The 20,891-nt window shown below is 42.8% G+C and overlaps 1 protein-coding gene across 2 annotated transcripts in view; it reads right to left on the bottom strand.

Moving 5' to 3' along the window:
- LOC148506184 (ADAMTS-like protein 2) overlaps window positions 1-20,891 on the bottom strand; it is a 63,909-nt gene that overhangs the window by 19,694 nt on the left and 23,324 nt on the right. For both annotated transcript variants that reach the window (XM_088447133.1, XM_088447132.1), the window contains 4 exons: window positions 15,079-15,196; window positions 8,932-9,012; window positions 6,718-6,893; window positions 4,757-5,030 (listed from right to left, as the gene is read on the bottom strand). In XM_088447133.1, the coding sequence (XP_088303259.1) occupies window positions 4,757-5,030; window positions 6,718-6,893; window positions 8,932-9,012; window positions 15,079-15,196 (649 nt within the window). The remainder of the gene's footprint in view (window positions 1-4,756; window positions 5,031-6,717; window positions 6,894-8,931; window positions 9,013-15,078; window positions 15,197-20,891) is intronic.

The following is a 20,891-nucleotide window of genomic DNA, read 5'->3' on the forward strand; positions in this document are numbered from 1 at the left end:
TATGCCCGCAGAATGTTATATATTGAAGGAAGCTGTTATTCAAATGTGGGCATTACAATATTGGTACACTGTGCAGCATTCTACACTAAGAGGCGCCTTATTGTTCTATGGGCCTCATTCAGTGATGTGCGCAAAGCCGATAATTTACATACATCTCTGACGGTGTGAGATCTGCGCATGCTCAGATTCTAGACTGCGAATGGGCAGATCTCCTTCTGTAAGATCGCACACACAGTGGGCCCGATTCAGCAAGCAACGCAAAGGAGAGAACGCATGCACTTGGCCGATGTTTTTGTACTGCGCATGCATCGCACTGCGCATGCACAAACTAGCCAGTGTGATGGGGTAAGCGTACGCCGACAACACGCAGCGTGCACGCAGACCCCTTCAGATAATCATTGACAGGAAGTACCATTTGTCTTTGGTGATGGGGGGTGGTCGGGCGTGCCTGTGCGTAGGGACGCCGTTTTAGGGGCGTCCCTAATTGAGCCATTGCGGCGACGGACGCAGTGATGAGACTCAGTGCACGCAGGGCCTGATTCAGCAAGCAATGCACAGGAGAGAACGCACGCACTGATGGTTTTGTAATGCGTATGCATCTTAAGCGCGTGCACGAACTAGTCAGTGCGGTCAGGTAAGCGTATGCAGACTAAACGCAGCGTGCACGCAGACCCCTTCCGATATTGATTGACAGGAAGTGCTGATTGTGGGTGTGACGGGGGGGTGGTCGGACAAACTCAGGCATGCCTGTCCATTGGGACGCCGTTTTAGGGGCATGCATAAATTAGCCACTGCTGTGCCACACGCAGTAATGAGACTGTGCACACAGGAAGCTGCCAAGTTCCTGCGCGAGGTCTGGTCAACCACTATTATGCAAATGTTGTCGATGGTTCTCGATGTTACCGATGTTTACGCTAGCTTGTGTACTGATCAGGCTTTGCGTAAAGGGAGACGGGCGTCTACATATAGGGCTGGGCGTCTGCATGTTGTGCTGCGGTCTCCGTGCGTATTCACTGATTAGCATATTCTCGCAGCAGACGGGTATGTGCATTCTCTCCTCTACGTTGCTTGCTGAATCAGGCCCAGTGCCCCCAAGCCGCATCATAATTGACATGCTGTGGACATTTGGGGGTGGGGACTGAGCGGCGACGGACAGCATTCTCGAAAAAATGGACTTGAATCATTTATATCTAATTGATTATATCTAATTGATTGATTATATCTAAAAATGATTGATTATATCTAATTGATTATATCTAAAATGAATCAGCTGGGCCTTTCCTTTATATATATTTAAATTCAACCAGTTTTCGGGGCATGCCTGCGTCTCCCGTTGCAGCTTAACTGGCCCCAGCAGCAAGAAAACACTGGCTATAATGAGTGACCCGAGGGTTACTCAGATGACCGATGTTCATGCAGAGTGATCCCATGATGCGTCTTTGCATGATCTGCAATGTCGGCTATAGGCGTCTTTTTACACTAGATGCCTCCTGCTGTATTAGCATAATACTGCACAGCCGCTGCATACAAAGACACGGCAGCTGTGCAATAGCATCCATCTCTGTATCAGGTCCTCTGTCAGCTACTACTGTATTGTAAAATTATCACAAGAATGAAAAGTAACACTTCCTGGGGCCTATTCATCAACACTAAAATAACGTTTTTAAGGACATTTTCCCTAAATAACGTTATTTTGGTATTCATGTAGCCACTTAGCACAGGAGATATCACAGATATCTCCTTGCTAAGTTCCCCTGCGTTAATTTCCACACTCCCCATACATTAGTATGGGGATGTGGAAATTGTGGTATTCATCAAATTCCGAAAATTATGAATTTTCGGAATTTGATGCAGTTACTATTCGCCACTGTGAGGTGGCGAATAGCAGAATCCACTTACCTGAATCCGCGTGTGCAGGTCCCCCGACGAGTCCCTCCGGCGCTCTGCTCCGTCCTCAGGCTCCGGAGGGTGGTCAGACATGTGTGCTCCCCAGCAGAGCGCAAGAAAGTTTAGACAAAAAAAAAATTATTTTTTTTTTCCAATCTGTCATGTGGTCTGCTGGGAAACCACATGACAGACCAGCAGGACGGATCCGGAGGCTGCTGCGCGGACAGGTAAGTCGGGGGGGGGGGGGGTACACAAACTTAACGCATCTGTAGGCAGTGCTGCGCATGCGCTGGTTTTACAGATGTAACAGCACATGCGCAGCACTGTTTCCAGATGCGATAAGGTAGTGTAGGCAGGGAAAAGTATCTATTTCCCGAAAAGCTGTCATCGCAAAAATGACAGCTTTTTGGAATAGATACATATGGAGAGGTGGAATGATGAATTCCACCTATAATTAGCTAGAACTCCATGAGAGTTCTAAAGCTAATTATCTCCAGATAATTTTTAGGTTTAATGAATAGGCCCCCCTGTCTGGCCCTATACGGTTCAGCCCCTACTGAAAAAGATGTGGTCAAAATTGTAACAGCAAGAAAAGACACATTTTACCCTTAAATCAGCTGGGCCTTTCCTTTATATATATTTAAATTCAACCAGCCTATCTTCATGTGTTCATGTACCCAGTCCGGAGGTTCATCTAATTTTATTATAAGTTATTTATATTGGGCCTGATTCAGCAAGGAACGAAAAGGAGAGAACGCACACACTTGGCCGATGTTTTTGATCTGCGCGTGCGCAAACTAGTCAGTGCGATCCGGTTAGGGTACGTAGACTACACGCAGACCCTCCCAATATTGATTGACAGGAAGTGCCGTTTGTGGGTGGTGACGGTGGGTGGTCAGGCAAACACAGGTGTTAACGCTGTTATTATTATTTATTATTATTTATTAAAAGTTATTTATATAGTGCACACATATTCCGCAGCACTTTACAGAGAATATTTGTCCATTCACATCAGTCTGTGCCCCTGTGGTGCGTACAATCTATGGGCCTGATTCAGTGGCACTCGCAAAAAATGAGCGCTCGCTCTGAATCAGGCGGGCGCAGGTTTTTTTAGTTGCGGCCTCTTGGCCGCTCGCATAGCTGTGGGTTACTACCCACAGCTATAACGAGCGGCCATGATGATGGTCGCGATGGTCAAGACCATCACGACCACTGGACTTGCGACGAGACCCTTGTGGTAGGGTCTCGTGGCCGCAAGCCCCAGAGAGCTTCTGGCTCAAATAGAGCCGGAAGCTCTCTCACTAACATCACTGGTGATGTCAGTGGGGCCGCCCACAAACGGCAGGCGTTCGCATGGGAACGCCTCCGTTTGTGAAGCCACCTCCTAGCCACGCCTACAAAATGGGGCGAGCTGTCGATAAACATCGACAGCCGCCCCTTTTGTAGTGAGTTCCGGAGCGAGCGCTTTTTGCGCTCGCTCCGGAGCTGGCGGACGCGCAATGCGCTTGCAAGCGGGTCTGAATCAGGCCCTATTTTCCCTACCACATGCTCACACACATACACATTAGGGTTAATTTTTGTTGGGGCCCAATTAACCTAACAGTATATTTTTGGAGTGTGGGAGGAAACCGGAGTACCCGGCGGAAACCAACACAAGCACAGGGAGAATATACAAACTCCACACAGTTAGGGTCGTAGTGGGAATCGAACCCACAACCTCAGTGCTGTGTGGCAGTAATGCTAACCATTACACCATCTGTACTGTGCTGTTATAGGGGCGTGCATAATTAAGGCAGTGCGGCGGCATACGCAGCCATACGGTAAGCTGTACACAGGAAGCGGGCAAAATCCTGCGGCAGGTCAGGTCAACCACTATTGTGTGTATGAGTCCGATTGTTTTCGATGTAACCGATGTTTATGCTTTCTTGTGTACTGATCAGGCTGTGAGTAAAGTGAGATGGGCGGCTTTATATGGGGCTGGGCGTCTGCATCTTGTGCTGCTGTCTCCGGGCGTATGCATCTATTTAGAGCGGGAAGCTCACTGGGGCATACGGGAACGAGACCCTACCACAAGGGTCTTGTCGCAAGCCCCGATGGTAAGTAATATTATTACTCAGATAGATTTGTAATTTTAGAATTAATAATTTAAGACAGAAGAAGACACATGAGGGATGATTTAGAGTTTTATATAAGTTTGCAAACTTGTGGCCAAGCAAATATGTCTATCTGTATTTAGAGCTTCATTAGAGTTGCATTACACTTTGGAACATTTCAACACGGTCATAGCCAAAGCACAGCTTTGTGTGGAGGTCAAAAATACAGATTTCAGATGTAATGCTAACCCAAATATATTTTATGGGGTCCATTTATAACTTGACTCCCAATTCTCCTACTACTTTATGTTGCACTTGTTCCTGGTTCACCTCTTGAAGAACAATGATCCAAAAGTGTTTGATAAATGCAGCTGATAATACTAGTCAAAGAGGATGGGTATGTATGCTCAACATTCAGAATATCGGCAATAACAAGGGGGGCAGCAATATGGCGTACCTGGCATACTGACATGTAAAGCATCTACTATGTTGGCATGGCGGATTCAACATATACCGCTGTCTCCTTGTCGGCATTCTGAATGTTGATACACTAACTACATCCCAGCAGTGTGCATGTGAAGTGCAAAAAACTGTATGTGACTTACAAAATTGCCACACACAACTGTATTTACGTCCAACTGTTATTCAGAACCATTGGGTGATAACACAATATCGATCATCTACTAAATACATCACCTGTTTATCCTTGAACTACATACCAAATAACATATCAGCAGAGGAGATTACAACCCTTGATCCAAGAAGAGAGAACTTACCCTCTGTTTGGTCTTCTTCTACTATCACGTGTTTACTCGATCTCTCTTGATGGAGAAGTGAATTGACTGTTTCTTGAGCGTTTCCCCAGTTCCAGGTGTCAGGTGAATCAGGTAAACTGCTGTCAGGTCTTCTCTGGACCCCACTTTGTACGTTACTTGGAGCTGGAGGAACAGGCTGTATTGGTTCGGAAAGATAGGGCAAAGGCACTTCTGGGGCACGAGGTACTGTATATTCATATGTTATGTGGGGTATCTTTCCATTGAAGTTATAGTACTAAATGCAAAACAAATATATATTTACATATAGACTAAGTAATATACATTTATAGTACAATTTTGCAATGTCTACAGAAAAAAACTTGCTGATTTGGCAATGCTACAAGTAATTTCAAAACTGTCCTGTGAAACAGCTGTATAATATATATAAACAAAGCTGTAAGCACATCATTTACATATAAACAAACATCTACATATAGAATAAACCTACATAAATAAATCCGTTTAAACACTATTATTGTTGAGTTACGGAATAACAAGTTGTTGAAGCCATAGCCAGAGCTTATTTAAAAATATTACAGTTCTAAGGAGACTGCTGTTCCTGCATATACATGTTTTAAGAACTTTTTTCCTGCTGACTTCTGCTGCTGAGTTTAACAGAGACGTCCATTTTTCAGGTAATTGGGAGGGAAACGGGACTGTAGAAATGAGGTCCATAGAAATATGCTGAAGTCTACAGTGGCATTGGCAGTACTGATCAGTGTTGGACTGGAGCATGAAGGGCCCACCTTGGCCGAATGCCGTGTTACAGGCCAATGCTTTGGGGTATGCTCAGTTACCACAGGAGATGATGCCAGCCCCCACAGAGCTTGGACAGACATTAGAGACCATGTAACTGACCCTCAAATAGAGTAACAATGTATAATTCAAGTGCACAGTCTGGAACCTGACATTAGAGCAAGTGGTGGGGCCCACTGGGGATTTCCCCTGTACGACCATGGACCAGTCCAACCCTGGTATTGTTGGATGAAAGCTGCCTGACAATTTTTCTTTACAGATCCTTTACCAGCCCCAGACAGCACATAAACTATAAATTTAAAGGATGTGGGAGAGATCTTCTTGATCAGATTGCTGACGAGCACTGATAACATATCAGTTAGGGGAATTCTATAAAAGCAAATAAAGTTAAAAGTCTTTTAAATGGAGGTAAATTAACTCCAAATTACTTTTAACTCCAGTCTATCATTACTATTGGTTACTACAGATAAAATTGGTGGTATATTTTAAGCATTAGAAGACAATTTATCTCTACTTCCTGCTTTCTCCACTTTTATAAGCCCCCCTTCCCCATTGTATAGTCAAATGGGCTGGTGCCTCTTATGTGCGTAGACGACATCCCTCAATATCCAGATCCCTCCAAAAAGCATGGAGCTTGTGTAAAGAGGTGTCCATTGCATTAGGGTGGCTTCTTCTTCTAAGCCTGTTTGGACAGTTCCTTCTTGTCATCCCATCAGGCGAAGCATTTTATAATAAATTGCTTAAATAATATGGACAGAAATCTACATAATTTCACCTGGTAAATCTGTTCAGCCCAATCCCAAAGATCTCAACATTAATGGAGGGAAATGGTACTTCCAAAATTGAATAAAATTGGACATACCATTTAAATATCCTTTTACTTTCTTAAGATGATTATCACAGGAAAGATCTCTGGAAAATATTAAAGGACCTGATTGTTTTCCAAAAATATATTGTTTTTAACCTCCACCTCTCTCACACAACCATAAATGTACTCCCTGCCCCCTCTCACCCTATTTTGCAGGGCTCTAGTGAGAAGCATGCTGGGATGGTAGGAGGTAGCATGGTGACAGGGGGTTTAATAGAAAATATACTGGGACTGTTTACTGGCCTTTTATATATGAGACCGTAGGGGACACAGATAGTCTGGAGTCTCACACACACACCATGACACTGAGGGACTGGTTGGTCGGCCCCGGTGTCGTCAGATATTCCAGTCCATCACTCTGCACATTTGGTGGGCGTCGATACTTGACCAGCGTCCCAGCGACTCGGAAGTTTTGGGGATTATCCATCATCATGTTCCCATTAATGTAAAAATTCCCGGCAGAGTCTGCCAGGGCTGAGGAAAAAGACCAAAAAGGGTATGAGATAGGAAATAAAATAAAATGAATGCATATTACAAGCAAACAAAAAGAAGATAATGGATGTATTGTAGTATCATTAGAACTAGACAGAACTGTGTATCATAAACCCTGCCACTGTATCTTCTAGAGAAGAGGAACAAGGTAGAAGCATTTACCTAAATGGATGGTGGCACTGTTGGCTAGTCATACTGCACATGCCCACACAGACATGCCTACTTCCTCCATACTTCCAACATTCCAATAATTGGGATAAATTAGGCAGTCCCATAGATCAAACCAAACCATGTCCTATTGCCAGAACGAACTGGTATATACTGATAATAACAGTATGATGGAAGGAGCGTACCAGCAGCAGCCTGTAGGGGGTGGCAATGTCATATCTATGTGACTTAGCATGCAATCAACTAACTAGGCAGATGTTCTGTCTGGCACCACCTGAGTAATACCAAATGCAATAATACAATAAATAAATAAAAATTGGTGTGTAGTGTCCTGCAGCATAGAAGAATTAGGGACTTCCCAAAAAGTTTCAAGGGATTAAAGAAATAGGTTTGTGTGTGTTTCTCCGGCACTGGATATGACATATTTTCTTTAAAAATAGAAAGAGAAGTTAGTTAGACCAACAATGTCAGTCCTAATCAAAAAAAAATTGTGGGCTCTAGTTGTTGTCAGAATTATTCCCATACAGTGGAGATCTTATCTCTCGGTATCACAGCCCCTGAGGAAGCGTTCTGTTGCACCGCAAAACGCATTCGTTAGACACTAGGGGTGTATTTACTAAAGTAAGGGTTTTTAGAAGTGGAGATGTTGCCCATAGCAACCAATCACTCGTGTTATTAAGGGGTCTATGTCCTAAGCCTTGGAGAGAGATAAAGAGAATGGAGACAAAGCACCAATCAATCGGCCCCTGTCACATTATAGGCTGTTTGAAAAATGACAGTTAGGAGCTGATTGGTTGGTTATTTATCTTCCGGTCCTCCCAAAGCTATTGTAGAACTACATATCACATCATGCCTTGCCACAGTTTTGCTATTTGGCCATGCTACAACTGTTGCAAGGCATGCTGGGATTTGTAGTACAACAACAGCTGGAGGGCCGCTTATTGCCCACCCCAGTACATAGGGCTCCATGTTACTGAGGACAGAGCTCCGTGTGTTAGGGGCATAGGAGGGCAAAGGAAGCATGGTCCCCGGGTTTAACAAAGTACAAATGTGTCCACTTGCATCTTTTCCGCATGCGACTTGCCAGCCCCGGTACGCCATGCTGCGGCTGCAATCGAACCATGCAATTCTATAGATCGTGGGTGCGAATGCAGCATGGCTACCAGGTCGTGGGCACGCAACTAGTGACATACGTGGCATGATTTGCCGCACAAGCAGATACAAGAGGACACATCTGTACAGTAATACTGTGATACTCCTAACAAGCTGGCTGTTATATCTTTGTATGAAACGGAGATTATACAGCTAACTTTTCTCTGACGCAGAACGTGGATATCTGGTCAGAATGTACTTGGAGGATGAGCTTCTCTTCCTTCACAGAAAAGCAAATAAAACAGTTTGTGTAGTGATGGATGTTTGTCACTAATATCATTCAATAATGGTGTCTTTTCTCTTTGTATTTATAACTCCAATGCAATAACTTCATTTACAGCATACATGCAACAAAGGTGAAACGTGCTGAGTCTGAATAATGACACAAGAACTCCTGACTGAGAACTCTCCCCATTAAACATATTTTCCTTATTCGCTTATCATCTTCAAAGGAACCTACTAAGGCCCTTATGTAATAGCCTGCGAGTTGCAGGAACTGGTGTAATTCTGGTGATTAAGCCCTAAGGTTTTAAAGTAGCCATAATTTAAAAGGCAAAGCACCTCAAATATCCTTTTACATAACTGCTTTAAATCTATGGACTAAATTGCCTGAATTGTGCCAGTTCCTGCAACTTGCAGGCTATTACTGTATGTAAGGGCCAAAGCAAGGTTCAAGTACAATCTCCCAGCCACCTCTCACCTAGAATATTTTCAGTATTTCTCTTCTCTGTGATTAGTATGTCAAACGCACCCACTGGAATTGTTGTGATAAGAGCATAACCTGGAAAACATCAATAGGGAACATGATGGATAGCAACGACACAAAGCAGCAACATTTAACTGTATTTCAGTTAGGGAGAGGGACAATGGATATATATGGATATGGATAATAACTCATCTATACTGAATGTTAGTGTGACATACAAGTGATGACTACATTTTATAGGTGTTATAAAGCAGAAAAATGCAGCCCCTTAATAATTATTATTTATCATGTGAATATGTGACTAATTTGGCTAGCAAGTATATAAACAGGGGTATTTCCACATTTCAGTATTTGGTAATGTTGTGGGAAAGTGCTCTCCATAACCTTGTGTAGGACTGTGGATCCACACAGCAATGTGCCTGATGGAGAGAAAGTAAACATCCCTTTACCTACTAGCACTTTAGAACAACACTTATTGATTAGCTTCAGCTTTTATATTTTACTCCTAAAATATTTCTTAATCAAAATTGTATGATCACATGAGGTAGAGAACAGGGATGTGCAGTCAGGGTAGGCAGGGGAGGCAGAGCCTCCTATGTCATACTACTGAGATTTGATTTAAAAAAGATTAGAATAACACAAAGAAGATATTTCTAACTTATAAACATCTACTTTGTTCATTGTAATCATTTTTATAGTTAACATTCACCAGCTTTGTGGAGCTCCCTGAGACTGCAAGGAGACGAGAAATGAGGCAGCAACAGCCCAGCCTCACTTCTGTATAGTCAGACACTGCTTGCAGAGCTGGAGGCGGGGCCACACCACGGGCATTAAGCTGCACAGAAAGAGAGCTAATAGAGACATGCCTCTCAGTATGAGGGTGTGCTTTCAGCACTGATGGACACCTTGCATGTGTCATGTGACCAGGAAGAGCACTGCAGTGTTTAGAGATCGGAGCTCAGTCAGCAACAGCAAGAGTGATGAAGGAAGGAGAATCAATGGACACTGAAGCTTAGTGTAGTGACAGAAGAGTTACAGTGAGTAGGGGATGAGACAAGCTCCCAGCACTCAGATCCATCTCCATGTGTGCCTCCCCAGCCATTGACCTAACTGCACGTCACTGGTAGACAGCTACATAGACCCTACCTGTGCCCAATATCTCCAAATCAGAGATAACTCTTCAATATACCACATGGTATGAGATAAGATTAGTAGCAGATGACCTCCAATGTAGCTGAATGAAATGCCTTGCAGGCATTTTCCATTGACAGTCCCTACCTGCTCTGGTCCCTATTTCCCACTGTTCATGTATTTGAATTGTAATGTACTATTATGCTATTCTACAGATTCATATATGCCAGGCCTGGTTGATTACTGGATGCTTGGCTGTAGATCACCCCAAGCTGGGATTCCTTTGGACAAGTGTCCGGAGGCTGCCTAATCCTGGACGGGTAGTGTCCAGGAATAGCACAGCAGGGTGGACCCCAGTGCTGGTGAAACACTAACAGTGATGTCATCAATGCTGTGACCCAGCCCTCTCTCCTGCTCCAACCTGCCTGCTGACGACTGGTGAAGGTATGACATGAGGGGGGCTCTGACGCTGGCATATAATGGGGGGCTCTGAGGTTGACATTTCAAGGGGGATCTGTGGCTGGCATATAAAGGGGGCTCTGAGGCTGGCATATCAAGGGGACTCTGAAGCTGGCATGCTTAGGGGGCATGACAGGGCCCTGAGTCTGGCATATGAAAGGGGAAGGACAGGGACTAGTGTTTTTAGAGGAGATGATTGGTCTCTGAGGCTAACATATAAAAGGGACAGGACAGGGGGCTCTGAGACTGGCATATTAAGGGGACATTACAGGGGGTTCTGAGGCTGGCATATTAGGGCATAAGGGTCTATGAGGCTGAGATGTAAAGGGGCATGACAGTGAGTTTTGACTGGCATACTGTGACAAATGGGAGCATTATGTGGAATTTTCTGTGACATATTAGGGCATTATGTGGAATTATTCTGTGATACATGGGGCACTATGTGGCATTTTTTATGTAACAACTAAACATCTCAGTGTTTAACGAATGCTCCACTGAATACACAGGTGTGGTAGATTATGGTTAGTTTTTGACATGTGAAAGTAGATCATAACTTATTGGAAGTTGGACATGCCTGATATATGCTTAAGGGAAAATACTTTTACTACATTGTGAATAATCTGTTTATTGTGAACAACCAACCACATTTGTATTTTGTAAACACCTATTGTTCACAGCATTGTTACAGATTTTCTCATAATATCTGACACTTCAATAAAGGTAGCTGACTCTTCCATAATCAAGTCACGCTGGCGAAACGCACATTGGACCCTAGGGTGCCCTGCATGTGCACAATGTACACACCCCTACGCCCAGGTCATATTTGTATTTAACTATTTATTAAATTTGGAGCAATTTCCTTTATGTAACGTCTACGGCTCTGACATCTCAGACACAGCCCCTGTTACTAAATATTGCCACATTATAACAGCAAGTTTGTTGTTTAAATTGCAATTTATTAATTCATTTATCAGGGTTTCTGTTGCTTAAAGAGCGTTGCATGATACATATTGCCGGCAAGCTGCCAATCTTACCTTTCTCTATAGACAAGGAATTTTTACTCTTTGATAGCCTCCAATTAAGTTAGATATATTATTTTGACAGTACTGTACAACTATTATTCGTAAACCCCCCCCCTTCTTTTCTTTGTATAAGGTGACTACTACCTATCACTCAGTACCTATAAAGTTCTATGTTACAATATATCAACTGGGTTTAGAATAATCTTATGTGATCACATGCCTATACAAATAAGGGTAGATTTATTTCTATATACTCCTATCTCTCCCCGCTTACAGCCCAGTAATTTCCCCCTTTTCTTTTGTCCAATGCTATATTAGTAAGACAATAAAGGGGTAGAAATTAATGCCTGTTGAAGGGGTTTGATATTGTCTATATTTTCCTGGGGAACTGTGAAGCACGGGTCTCTCACTTCCCAGCCTCTGCTTCTTGCAAAATGGGAAGCAGCAGAACTCGGTGATGGAACAGGTTTCTCACACCCCGTACTTTCATTTTTCTATACTATATGGTATAAATGCCACCATAATTATCCTATTTTGAGGATCTATAAGGCAAATATTGACCAACGTTATACCTTGACTTTACACTCTTACCACCTCCAGCCTGCAGCCCAGTAATTTCCCCCTTCCTTGTCCAATGCTATTGTAGTATGACAATGAGGGGATTGTGCATTTGGTGTTGGACCTGTTACCCGTGGTTGGAAATAGTCATTTGAAGGCCATCTAATGCTTTACATGTTCCAGTGACAACGGCACACACAGTGTAAACAGCACAGAAGAGATAATCAGATCAGTTGCCGGAAACTAGTCCTGGGGAAGGGGTGATATATAGGGATAAGGGGATGTTTTGGAGGAATAGCCCAAAAAGATTATTTGATAAATAGTCCCCTTAGTATTTAAAATAAAAAAAAAACTGATCCCAAAATAATCATTCATTTTAGAATTAGGAGGCTTTGGAAAGTAAGGTGTTAATCTGCTGTCTATTTATGTATGGTGAGTGGTAAGGAAGAGAATTTTAGTCCAGATATTGGCACTCCCTGCAGTGACCGGGGCAATATAAATAGGCGACCTGAAATATGCTGGGATATGTAAAGAGTTTCCCAGTTTAGAACTGAGCATTTTATGTATTCAACATTACTGTAATGGAGGAAAAATATCTTTGTTCCAAGTTATGTTGTTCTACACTATATTTAGAGAGGGGCAGCCATTTATTAATGAGGCTTCAACTCAAGGCCAATTTCACAAAACAGGCTCAACAGCATTAGGATTTTTGTTTAGAGTGTTTGTTTGATTAAGGACAACGTTTCCTCTTTACAGAGTCATTTTTCAAATGCATATTAAAGACAGAGCCCATTCAGCAAGAGACATAAGTTGCGCAACAACTCTACTAATGAAATTCACTTACAATTGTAATAGAATTAATCTACTTTTTAAATAGTGCAGGGGTACTGTATAATTTCTTGAGTATGGATGTTTGTTATTTTGGGGAAAATATTCACTCACAGCACAAAATCACCATGTCATAGGCATATTTATAACGGGTGCAAGGCAGTGACGTGTGGTGAGGTCAATGGCTGGGGAGGCACACATGGAGATGGGTCTTAGTGCTGGGAGCCTGTCCCACCCCCTACTCACTGTAACTCTCCACTCACTACAAAAAGCTTTAGGGGTTTATTTACTAAAGTGAGAGTTTTTAGAAATGGAGATGCTGCCGATAGCAACCAATCAGATTCTACTTAACATTTAACTAGCACCTTCTAGAAGATAATAGCTAGAATCTGATTGGTTGCTATGAGCAACATATCCACGTCTAAAAAGTCTCACTTTAGTAAATATACCCCTTAGTGTCCATTGATTCTCCTACCTACATCAATGTCTCTTCTCTTGCTGCTGCTGACTCTCTGAGCTGCATCTCTAAACACTGCAGTGCACTTTCTGGTCACATGATACATCCAAGGTGTCCATCAGACCTCAAGGTACCACCCCCCCATACTCAGAGGCATGCCTCCATTAGCTCTCTTTCTGGGCAGCATACCGCCCGTGGTGAGGCCCCACCCCCAGCTCTGCAAGCAGTGTCTGATTATACAGAAGCGAAGCTGAGCTGTTGCTGCCTTATCTCTCATCTCCCTGCAGTCCTAGGGTGCTGTTTATGTTATAAATATCTTCTTTGTATTATTCTAATAATATTTATATGAAATCTCAAGAGCATGACAAGGGAGGCTCTATCTGCCCTGCCTACCTTAACTGCACGTCCCTGGTGCAAGATGTGCGGTGCACACAGGCTCATGGGTCCAGGAGGAACCTGCACTGCACACCCTGCACCTAGATTATATTTACCTTGTGCCTGCAAGCGGCTTCCTCTTAGTCCGTGACGCCATCTTCCCAGTGGCATCTTCGGGAATATGGCGCAAGGAGGTAGGATTCGTTTACTTGCTGGAGCAAGATAAGATGCGAGGATTGCACGCTGGCCTGCCCAGGTATTAATATGCACCTATACCCAGTGGCATCACTAGGTGGGATGCTGGGGTGGTGGAAGACCGCACTGGGTTACACCATCCGAGAGGGTGACACCAGAATAGCAGCTCTGCTATTTCGGTATCACCCCCTCGGATGGTGTCTGGGGGCAGTGCTGCAACAGTGGTGATTGATGAGTCATCCACACCCCTCTGTGTCCGGAAAGGCTGGGGGCTGCCTCACAGCTCCCAGAGTGCTGGGCATGCGCCCAACATGACGAGGACGGGGACAAGATATGGAGTCACGCCCCCCCCCCAAATGGCAGTCATCAGTGACACAAGACTACGCCCAACTTTAGCTCACGCTCCTTCGGCGCTCAAGGAGCAGGTGAGTACCACATCCAGTAACGCCCCTGCTTGCACCCCGCCCAATACAACTTCTTTTTTTATAATTGTAATGATTCAGGTGCAGATGTATCAAACCTTCTAAAGAGGACTGGTGGAAAAGTTGTGAAATTACCCATAGCACCCATTCAGCTTCTAGCTTTCATTTCATATATTGAACCTAATAAATGATAACTAGAAGCTGATTGGTTACTATGGTAGCATCTCCACTTGTTCTCATTAGACGATTTGATGCATCTCCCTCTCAGTAGCATAAATAAATTAAGGTATACCAGAAAGGCTAAGAATTGAGTAATGATAACTTGTAAAAATTATGTAATCGATCACTAGTCTCTCATTGTGTCAATTGTACTACTCCCTTCTGACTATGGGGGAGATGTATCAAACCTTGGAGAGATATAAAGTACCAAGCAATCAACATCTAACTGTCATTTTAAAGGCTGTGCTAAAAAAAATTATAGTTAGTAACTGGTTGGTACTTTATCTCTCCCCAAGGCTTGATACATCTCCCCCACGTTACATTCATATAATAATGCCATGGAGCGGATGGGTTAGCACTGTGTAATCTGGCATGTCATCCTGACTTCTAGAGATGTCAAAGTGACTGTTGTTAGAGTGTACCAGCTCCTCTTTAAGCCATCACTGTGTTTTCCATCAGTTCCTGTATAACTTACCTAATACACAGTTTCTGAAGCTTCCCGATACCCTGTAACATGTACCCCCATCTCCGCCACACACACCACACCGATCCAGTGATCTGGCTGAATGCAGCTTCCCATCACATCCTACTGGCTGCAGAAAAAGAGAGGCATTTCACATTGCGTCATTGTGGGTGATACTAATTCATATAAATTAGTGCTAACATTTTTTGTTAAAGAGACATTAAAGCTAAAACAAACATTTTGATATATTACGGTATTTTAAATTAATCAGAAATCATTATAATCTCAATTGTAAAAAATTACCATATCTCTAAGAAAAGCTATTAAGCTCAAGTCACAGCCTTCAGGTAAAGGACCATTAAAAGCAAAGTAAAAATTAAATTAAATTAAACTGTTATTGAGAACCCTTGCCTGGCTTCAGCAAGTGTCTGTTATCCTTACTATGCTGCAGGCTACCTTGAGTGAGTGCTGGCATAGCTGTGTGCAGTGCTGGCCTCTTCCCTCATTTCTGGTTTCTAAACCACAGGTGGGGGCTGTAGGGAGCGGGACTAAGGCACTTTTGCGGTCCTACAGTGTTATGAGAACAGCCTCACACTAAAAAGCTTTAGACTGTGATTATGCCACTATTATACCACATCACAAGGGTCTTGCAGTGTTGCTTTTCCATTCGCAGTTAGCAGCACCTGTGGTTTAGAAACTGGAAAGGGCGCCAGGCCTTGCACCGTGTAAGCTGCACGAACCCTCACTTTCTCATCTTACCAGCTATATATGGTCACTGGTAGAACTAAGGGAAATGATGATGCCAGACCAGGGCTGCTTGGCGAAGCTCTACACACTGATGCAGCTGGCATAGCAAAAACAAATTCGGAACATAATGATGCAAATAGGATGCACAAGCAGCTTCTGCTGATTAAAATGATATGCGGCAGGTCTATGTTCTGTGTGCAACTGCAGGTGTATCTATATACAGTATATTCATTTCAGCAGGTATAGTTTCTTTAAGGCCCAATGTCAGAGAATAAATGTCTCCCTCCATGGTGGCGCTCCCCTGGTAGTCCCAGAGCAGGATTCTCCATAACACTAAGGGCCGATTCAGAGGTGCACGGAATTCACACTCAATGCTGAGGTTCACGGAATTCACACTCAATGCTGAGGTTCACGTAATTCACACTCAATGCTGAGGTTCACGGAATTCACACTCAATGCTGAGGTTCACGGAATTCACACTCAATGCTGAGGGTCACGTAATTCGCACTCAATGCTGAGGTTCACGGAATTCACACTCAATGCTGAGGTTCACGTAATTCGCACTCAATGCTGAGGTTCACGTAATTCGCACTCAATGCTGAGGGTCACGTAATTTACACTCAATGCTGAGGTTCACGGAATTCACACTCAATGCTGAGGTTCACGTAATTCGCACTCAATGCTGAGGGTCACGTAATTTACACTCAATGCTGAGGTTCACGGAATTCACACTCAATGCTGAGGTTCACGGAATTCACACTCAATGCTGAGGTTCACGGAATTCACACTCAATGCTGAGGTTCACGGAATTCACACTCAATGCTGAGGGTCACGTAATTTACACTCAATGCTGAGGTTCACGGAATTCACACTCAATGCTGAGGTTCACGGAATTCACACTCAATGCTGAGGTTCACGTAATTGATTGATTATTTGCAGAGATAAAAAAGAAGGTATCTATTACACAAGAGATTACTGTTACCTATCAGTCACAATTCAAAGACCCCTTAATTCCCCATAATTTGATTCATCACTATGTACATGGGATTGGTGGTGCTGCCACAGATTATTGGAATTCAAGATGAATAGCTAAATAACAGAGCTAGATGATGAAAAAGGAAAACCTATTCTTGTGTGAAATGAATCAATAGATCTGCATGTAAAATAAATCAGGGGCTAAGCAATTAAGCAAATATTTAATTCATCATGTGTGATGACTAAGGCCCGTATTCAATTTGATGGCGAAAAGTCAGAAGACGGACTTTTTGCCATCATCGCAGGTTTTTCAGGTATAACGTATCGGGCACGTGCCCGCTTTATCCCCGTACTGAATTAAGATCCGGCGAAAACGGTACCCGGCGGAAAGGTATGTATAGAAAAATACAGGGAATTTTTGGGAAATATTCCTGGCACCCTAAAGATGCAAACATACAAAAAAGATTTACAGATGCACAACTCCAACATTACTCATTATATATAATACATTTTGCAATAGCATTTTGCAAATAATAAAAGGGGTTTTGGCATAATCATGGCCATGGTTATGGGCCTACCCACCGCGCCCAGGTAACCTCTGAGGGTAGGTCCCTAACATGCTGGGGTTGAAATCCAGAGCGCAGGACACCCCCAAACCAGCCCAGCTGAGCCACCCCAGGGCATTGCTCCAATAAGGAAAGGTGAAGTGTAAAAAGGTGTAGGATATATAAGAGCAGCTGCTGCTGCATGTAGGGAGGTGAGAAATAAAGATGTGAAAATAATACATATATATTAAACAAACAATGTTCTTCCATATATATTAAACAAACAAGCACCTCCATTGTTTGCCACTGTAAATCTTTTTTGTATGTTTGCAACAATAGTCTCCACAGGTAGCACCTCCCATTACATATATTTTCAGGGTGTGCAGTCTAGGGCCCCCCTTTACCCCCCTAAAGATGTCCAGACATGGGGGATCACTAGGGGTACCCCTGTTTTTGCCTGCTGAAGGAAGTCGGGTTTTTAATAGCCGCGGCAGGTGCATAAATGCGGCTATAGAAGAAGGGGTGAAGAATAGCATTTAGATTTTTTTTTTTAAATAACTATTTCCATCAAATTTGGGGTACATGAAAATGGGTGCAAGCATATTTTTAAGTCCCTAAAGTTATTTTTAAAAATTCTTTAAAAATGCACCTGCCGCTACCACCCGCAATGAAGAAAACACCTGCCGCATACTTGGGAACCCTTCTGGAATCAATTTCGATACTTTAGGTTTTTGTCCCCCATATTTTTTTTTTTTTAACACCAAAATGAAACTTAATTTTTTGGGGTGTATCGATTTTTTTTTTTTTTTTTGACACACATTACTTTTAGGGGACATTCCCAGGGCTATTTTTTAAGCCTGCACCCCTAAACCCCAATTCTGCACTTTTTTTCGCCACCTATTCAGTGGAGAAAAGTTATCCCCGTTTTTTTACAAAGACTTTTCATACCGGCGAAAAGTCTTTGAATTGAATAGGGGGTAATTAAAACAGGCGCCGATAACGGGTTTTCGCTCCAAATTGAATATGGCCCTAAGCAGTTTCTGAAAGTGCAATTGTACTATATTCATACAGCGGTAAATAAATAACTAAATAAATGGTGATTTGCGTTTATAATGCACAAATGAACACAGGTTTTATTAGATGGCAGTGACTTAGAGAAACACAGCGGGACATGAGCACATTAGAATGCTAGGACTAGTTGTTACATTTGTTGCAAATTGCAACATCTACTTGAACTCTGAATACATTTCCTTCTATAGACACTGACCATATAAAATGACATTGAGGAAATAAATTAGATATCTACTGTCCTTAAGAAAATAACTAAAATCATGAAATAAATACTAAAATGCATGTGTATGGGTCTATTATATCAATGTGGATTAAGCACCTATTAGGAAATACCAAAATTATACAATGCATTAACCAGTGACACGTCACTAATTTAAGCAAGGATATAAATTGGGAGGCACATATTGAAACTGTTGAAATTCCTACACCGTTCACCCGATTTGGATGTAATTACCCTCAAATTAAATCTAAAAGTCTGCAGTTAAAGCACATCTTGTTTGTTTCATTTCAAAACCATTGTGGTGGTGAATAGAGGCCAAAATATGAAAATTATGTAAATGTCCCAATATTTATGGACCTGACTGTATATAATCACAACCTTATAGAATGTATCTCTGTAGGTTGTGGACAATCTAGTATCCCGATTCATACACGATCTTAAAATATACTGTACATGAATGGGATTAACAGACTAATATTGAAATAAAGATGGAGTTGTGAGACTATCTCATTGTAAATATCTGTTACAGCTGAATAATTCAGTATAGCACACATTTCATGTATGAATCAGCATATAGCATTTCCAACATGTCCAGAATAATAAAGTGCATATACCCACTTTTATTTGAATATGAATATTTAAAAATTATTCCGAACCCAAGTGAAGTTCTCTATACTTGGATGCTTATGAAATAAGGACAGAATATATATTATATGAAATTAGAAAGACCTAATAATAGGCATATAGTGTGTTTTTTAATACACATTTCATAACTATATTCACTTTCTATTTACTATTTTTTACATTTAGCTAATTTAATTTCTGAATTAAATTTATATATATATATGTATAATTGATAAAAGTTATATTTTATCCTAATTTGTGTTTGCCATATGCAGATCTTTAGCTTTCTCTATTCAGTTAGATATAACTGAAAAGTCACATAGTGAGTGGTCAAGTCCCATTGTACACATTCCTGAACCTGATGGGAGCTTACACCTCTGCAATTATTTCCATAAATTGAATAGTGTGTCTAAGTGTGATGCCTACCAATGCCTACTGTGGACGAAGTTATTGAAAGGCTGGGAACAGCATGGTATTTAACCACTCTAGAATTATCCAAAGGGGACTGGCAAGTGCACATGTATATATACATACATGTGTGCATGTATGTATATATATATATATATATATTTGTATATATATATACATATACATACATGCACACATACCCATACTCCCTCATTAGAAATCACACCCCAAATCAGAGTCCCTCTTCCTTATTAAAAATTATAGCATAGATCTGCCTGCCCATTCACTCGTAAACATCATACCCATAATCTTCAATTTATCATTGACCATCATTGAAAAACATGTCCCAAATCTGCAATGCCTCAATCTCTAATTAAAATCCCCGCACTTTCTCCCCACCTCTTGTTAATTATCAGAATATCTATTCTAATCCTCATCTGGCTGCCTTTGGTTGGCCCTGCCATCTCATGGTCCTCCTGATCCTGAATACAGTACCACAGCCTCCTGCACTCTGATTGGTGGATAGTTCCAGCCATCCATCAATCAGTGCATGAATAAATCCCACCACTGTGATTAGTGGATGTTTGGAGCCATTAACCAATCAGCATTGACTGCACTGCAGCCAATCTGAGTTGCCAGCTGCTGGATGCTGCGGGCAGTCACAGAGTACTAGTAGTGGTGAGTGACACTCAGTGACTGTGACAGGCAGAAGTATGCTGCCCGATCGCTCTCATTGTATTTACAAACACAATTGGAGCAGCTGGAGAGCGTCCTCTGCCTGCATGCCCCCAGTCCAGTCTGTCCCTGGCTGCCTGTGTGGTTCACCAGGGGATGAGGGTCTGAGTGCTACTGGGGTAGGAGCAGGGGGCCCCCGGAGTGTCTGGGCCTGGGACTCCAGTGTCGGCAGTCCACCCCAGATGGCAGCCCTGGATGTAGTCATCTATATGCCAGGCACCATCACCTTCCTCCGTCCCCAGGCACCATCACCTTCCTCCATCTCCAGCCCCCGTCACCTTCCTCCGTCCCCAGGCACCATCACCTTCCTCCGTCTCCAGGCACCATCACCTTCCTCTACATCCAGCCCCTGTCACCTTCTGCCACCAGCCCCCTTCATTTTCTTCTGCCCCCTTCAACTTCCTCCGTCCCCAGGCACCATCACCTTCCTCCAACCCTAGCCCCCAGCACCTTCCTCCGTCCCCAGGCACCATCACCTTCCTCTGTCCCAACCTCCTTCA

The sequence above is a fragment of the Taudactylus pleione genome, unplaced genomic scaffold, assembly GCF_031769625.1.
Source record: "Taudactylus pleione unplaced genomic scaffold, aTauple2 ptg000421l, whole genome shotgun sequence".
In the NCBI taxonomy this organism is placed as follows: Eukaryota; Metazoa; Chordata; class Amphibia; order Anura; family Myobatrachidae; genus Taudactylus; species Taudactylus pleione.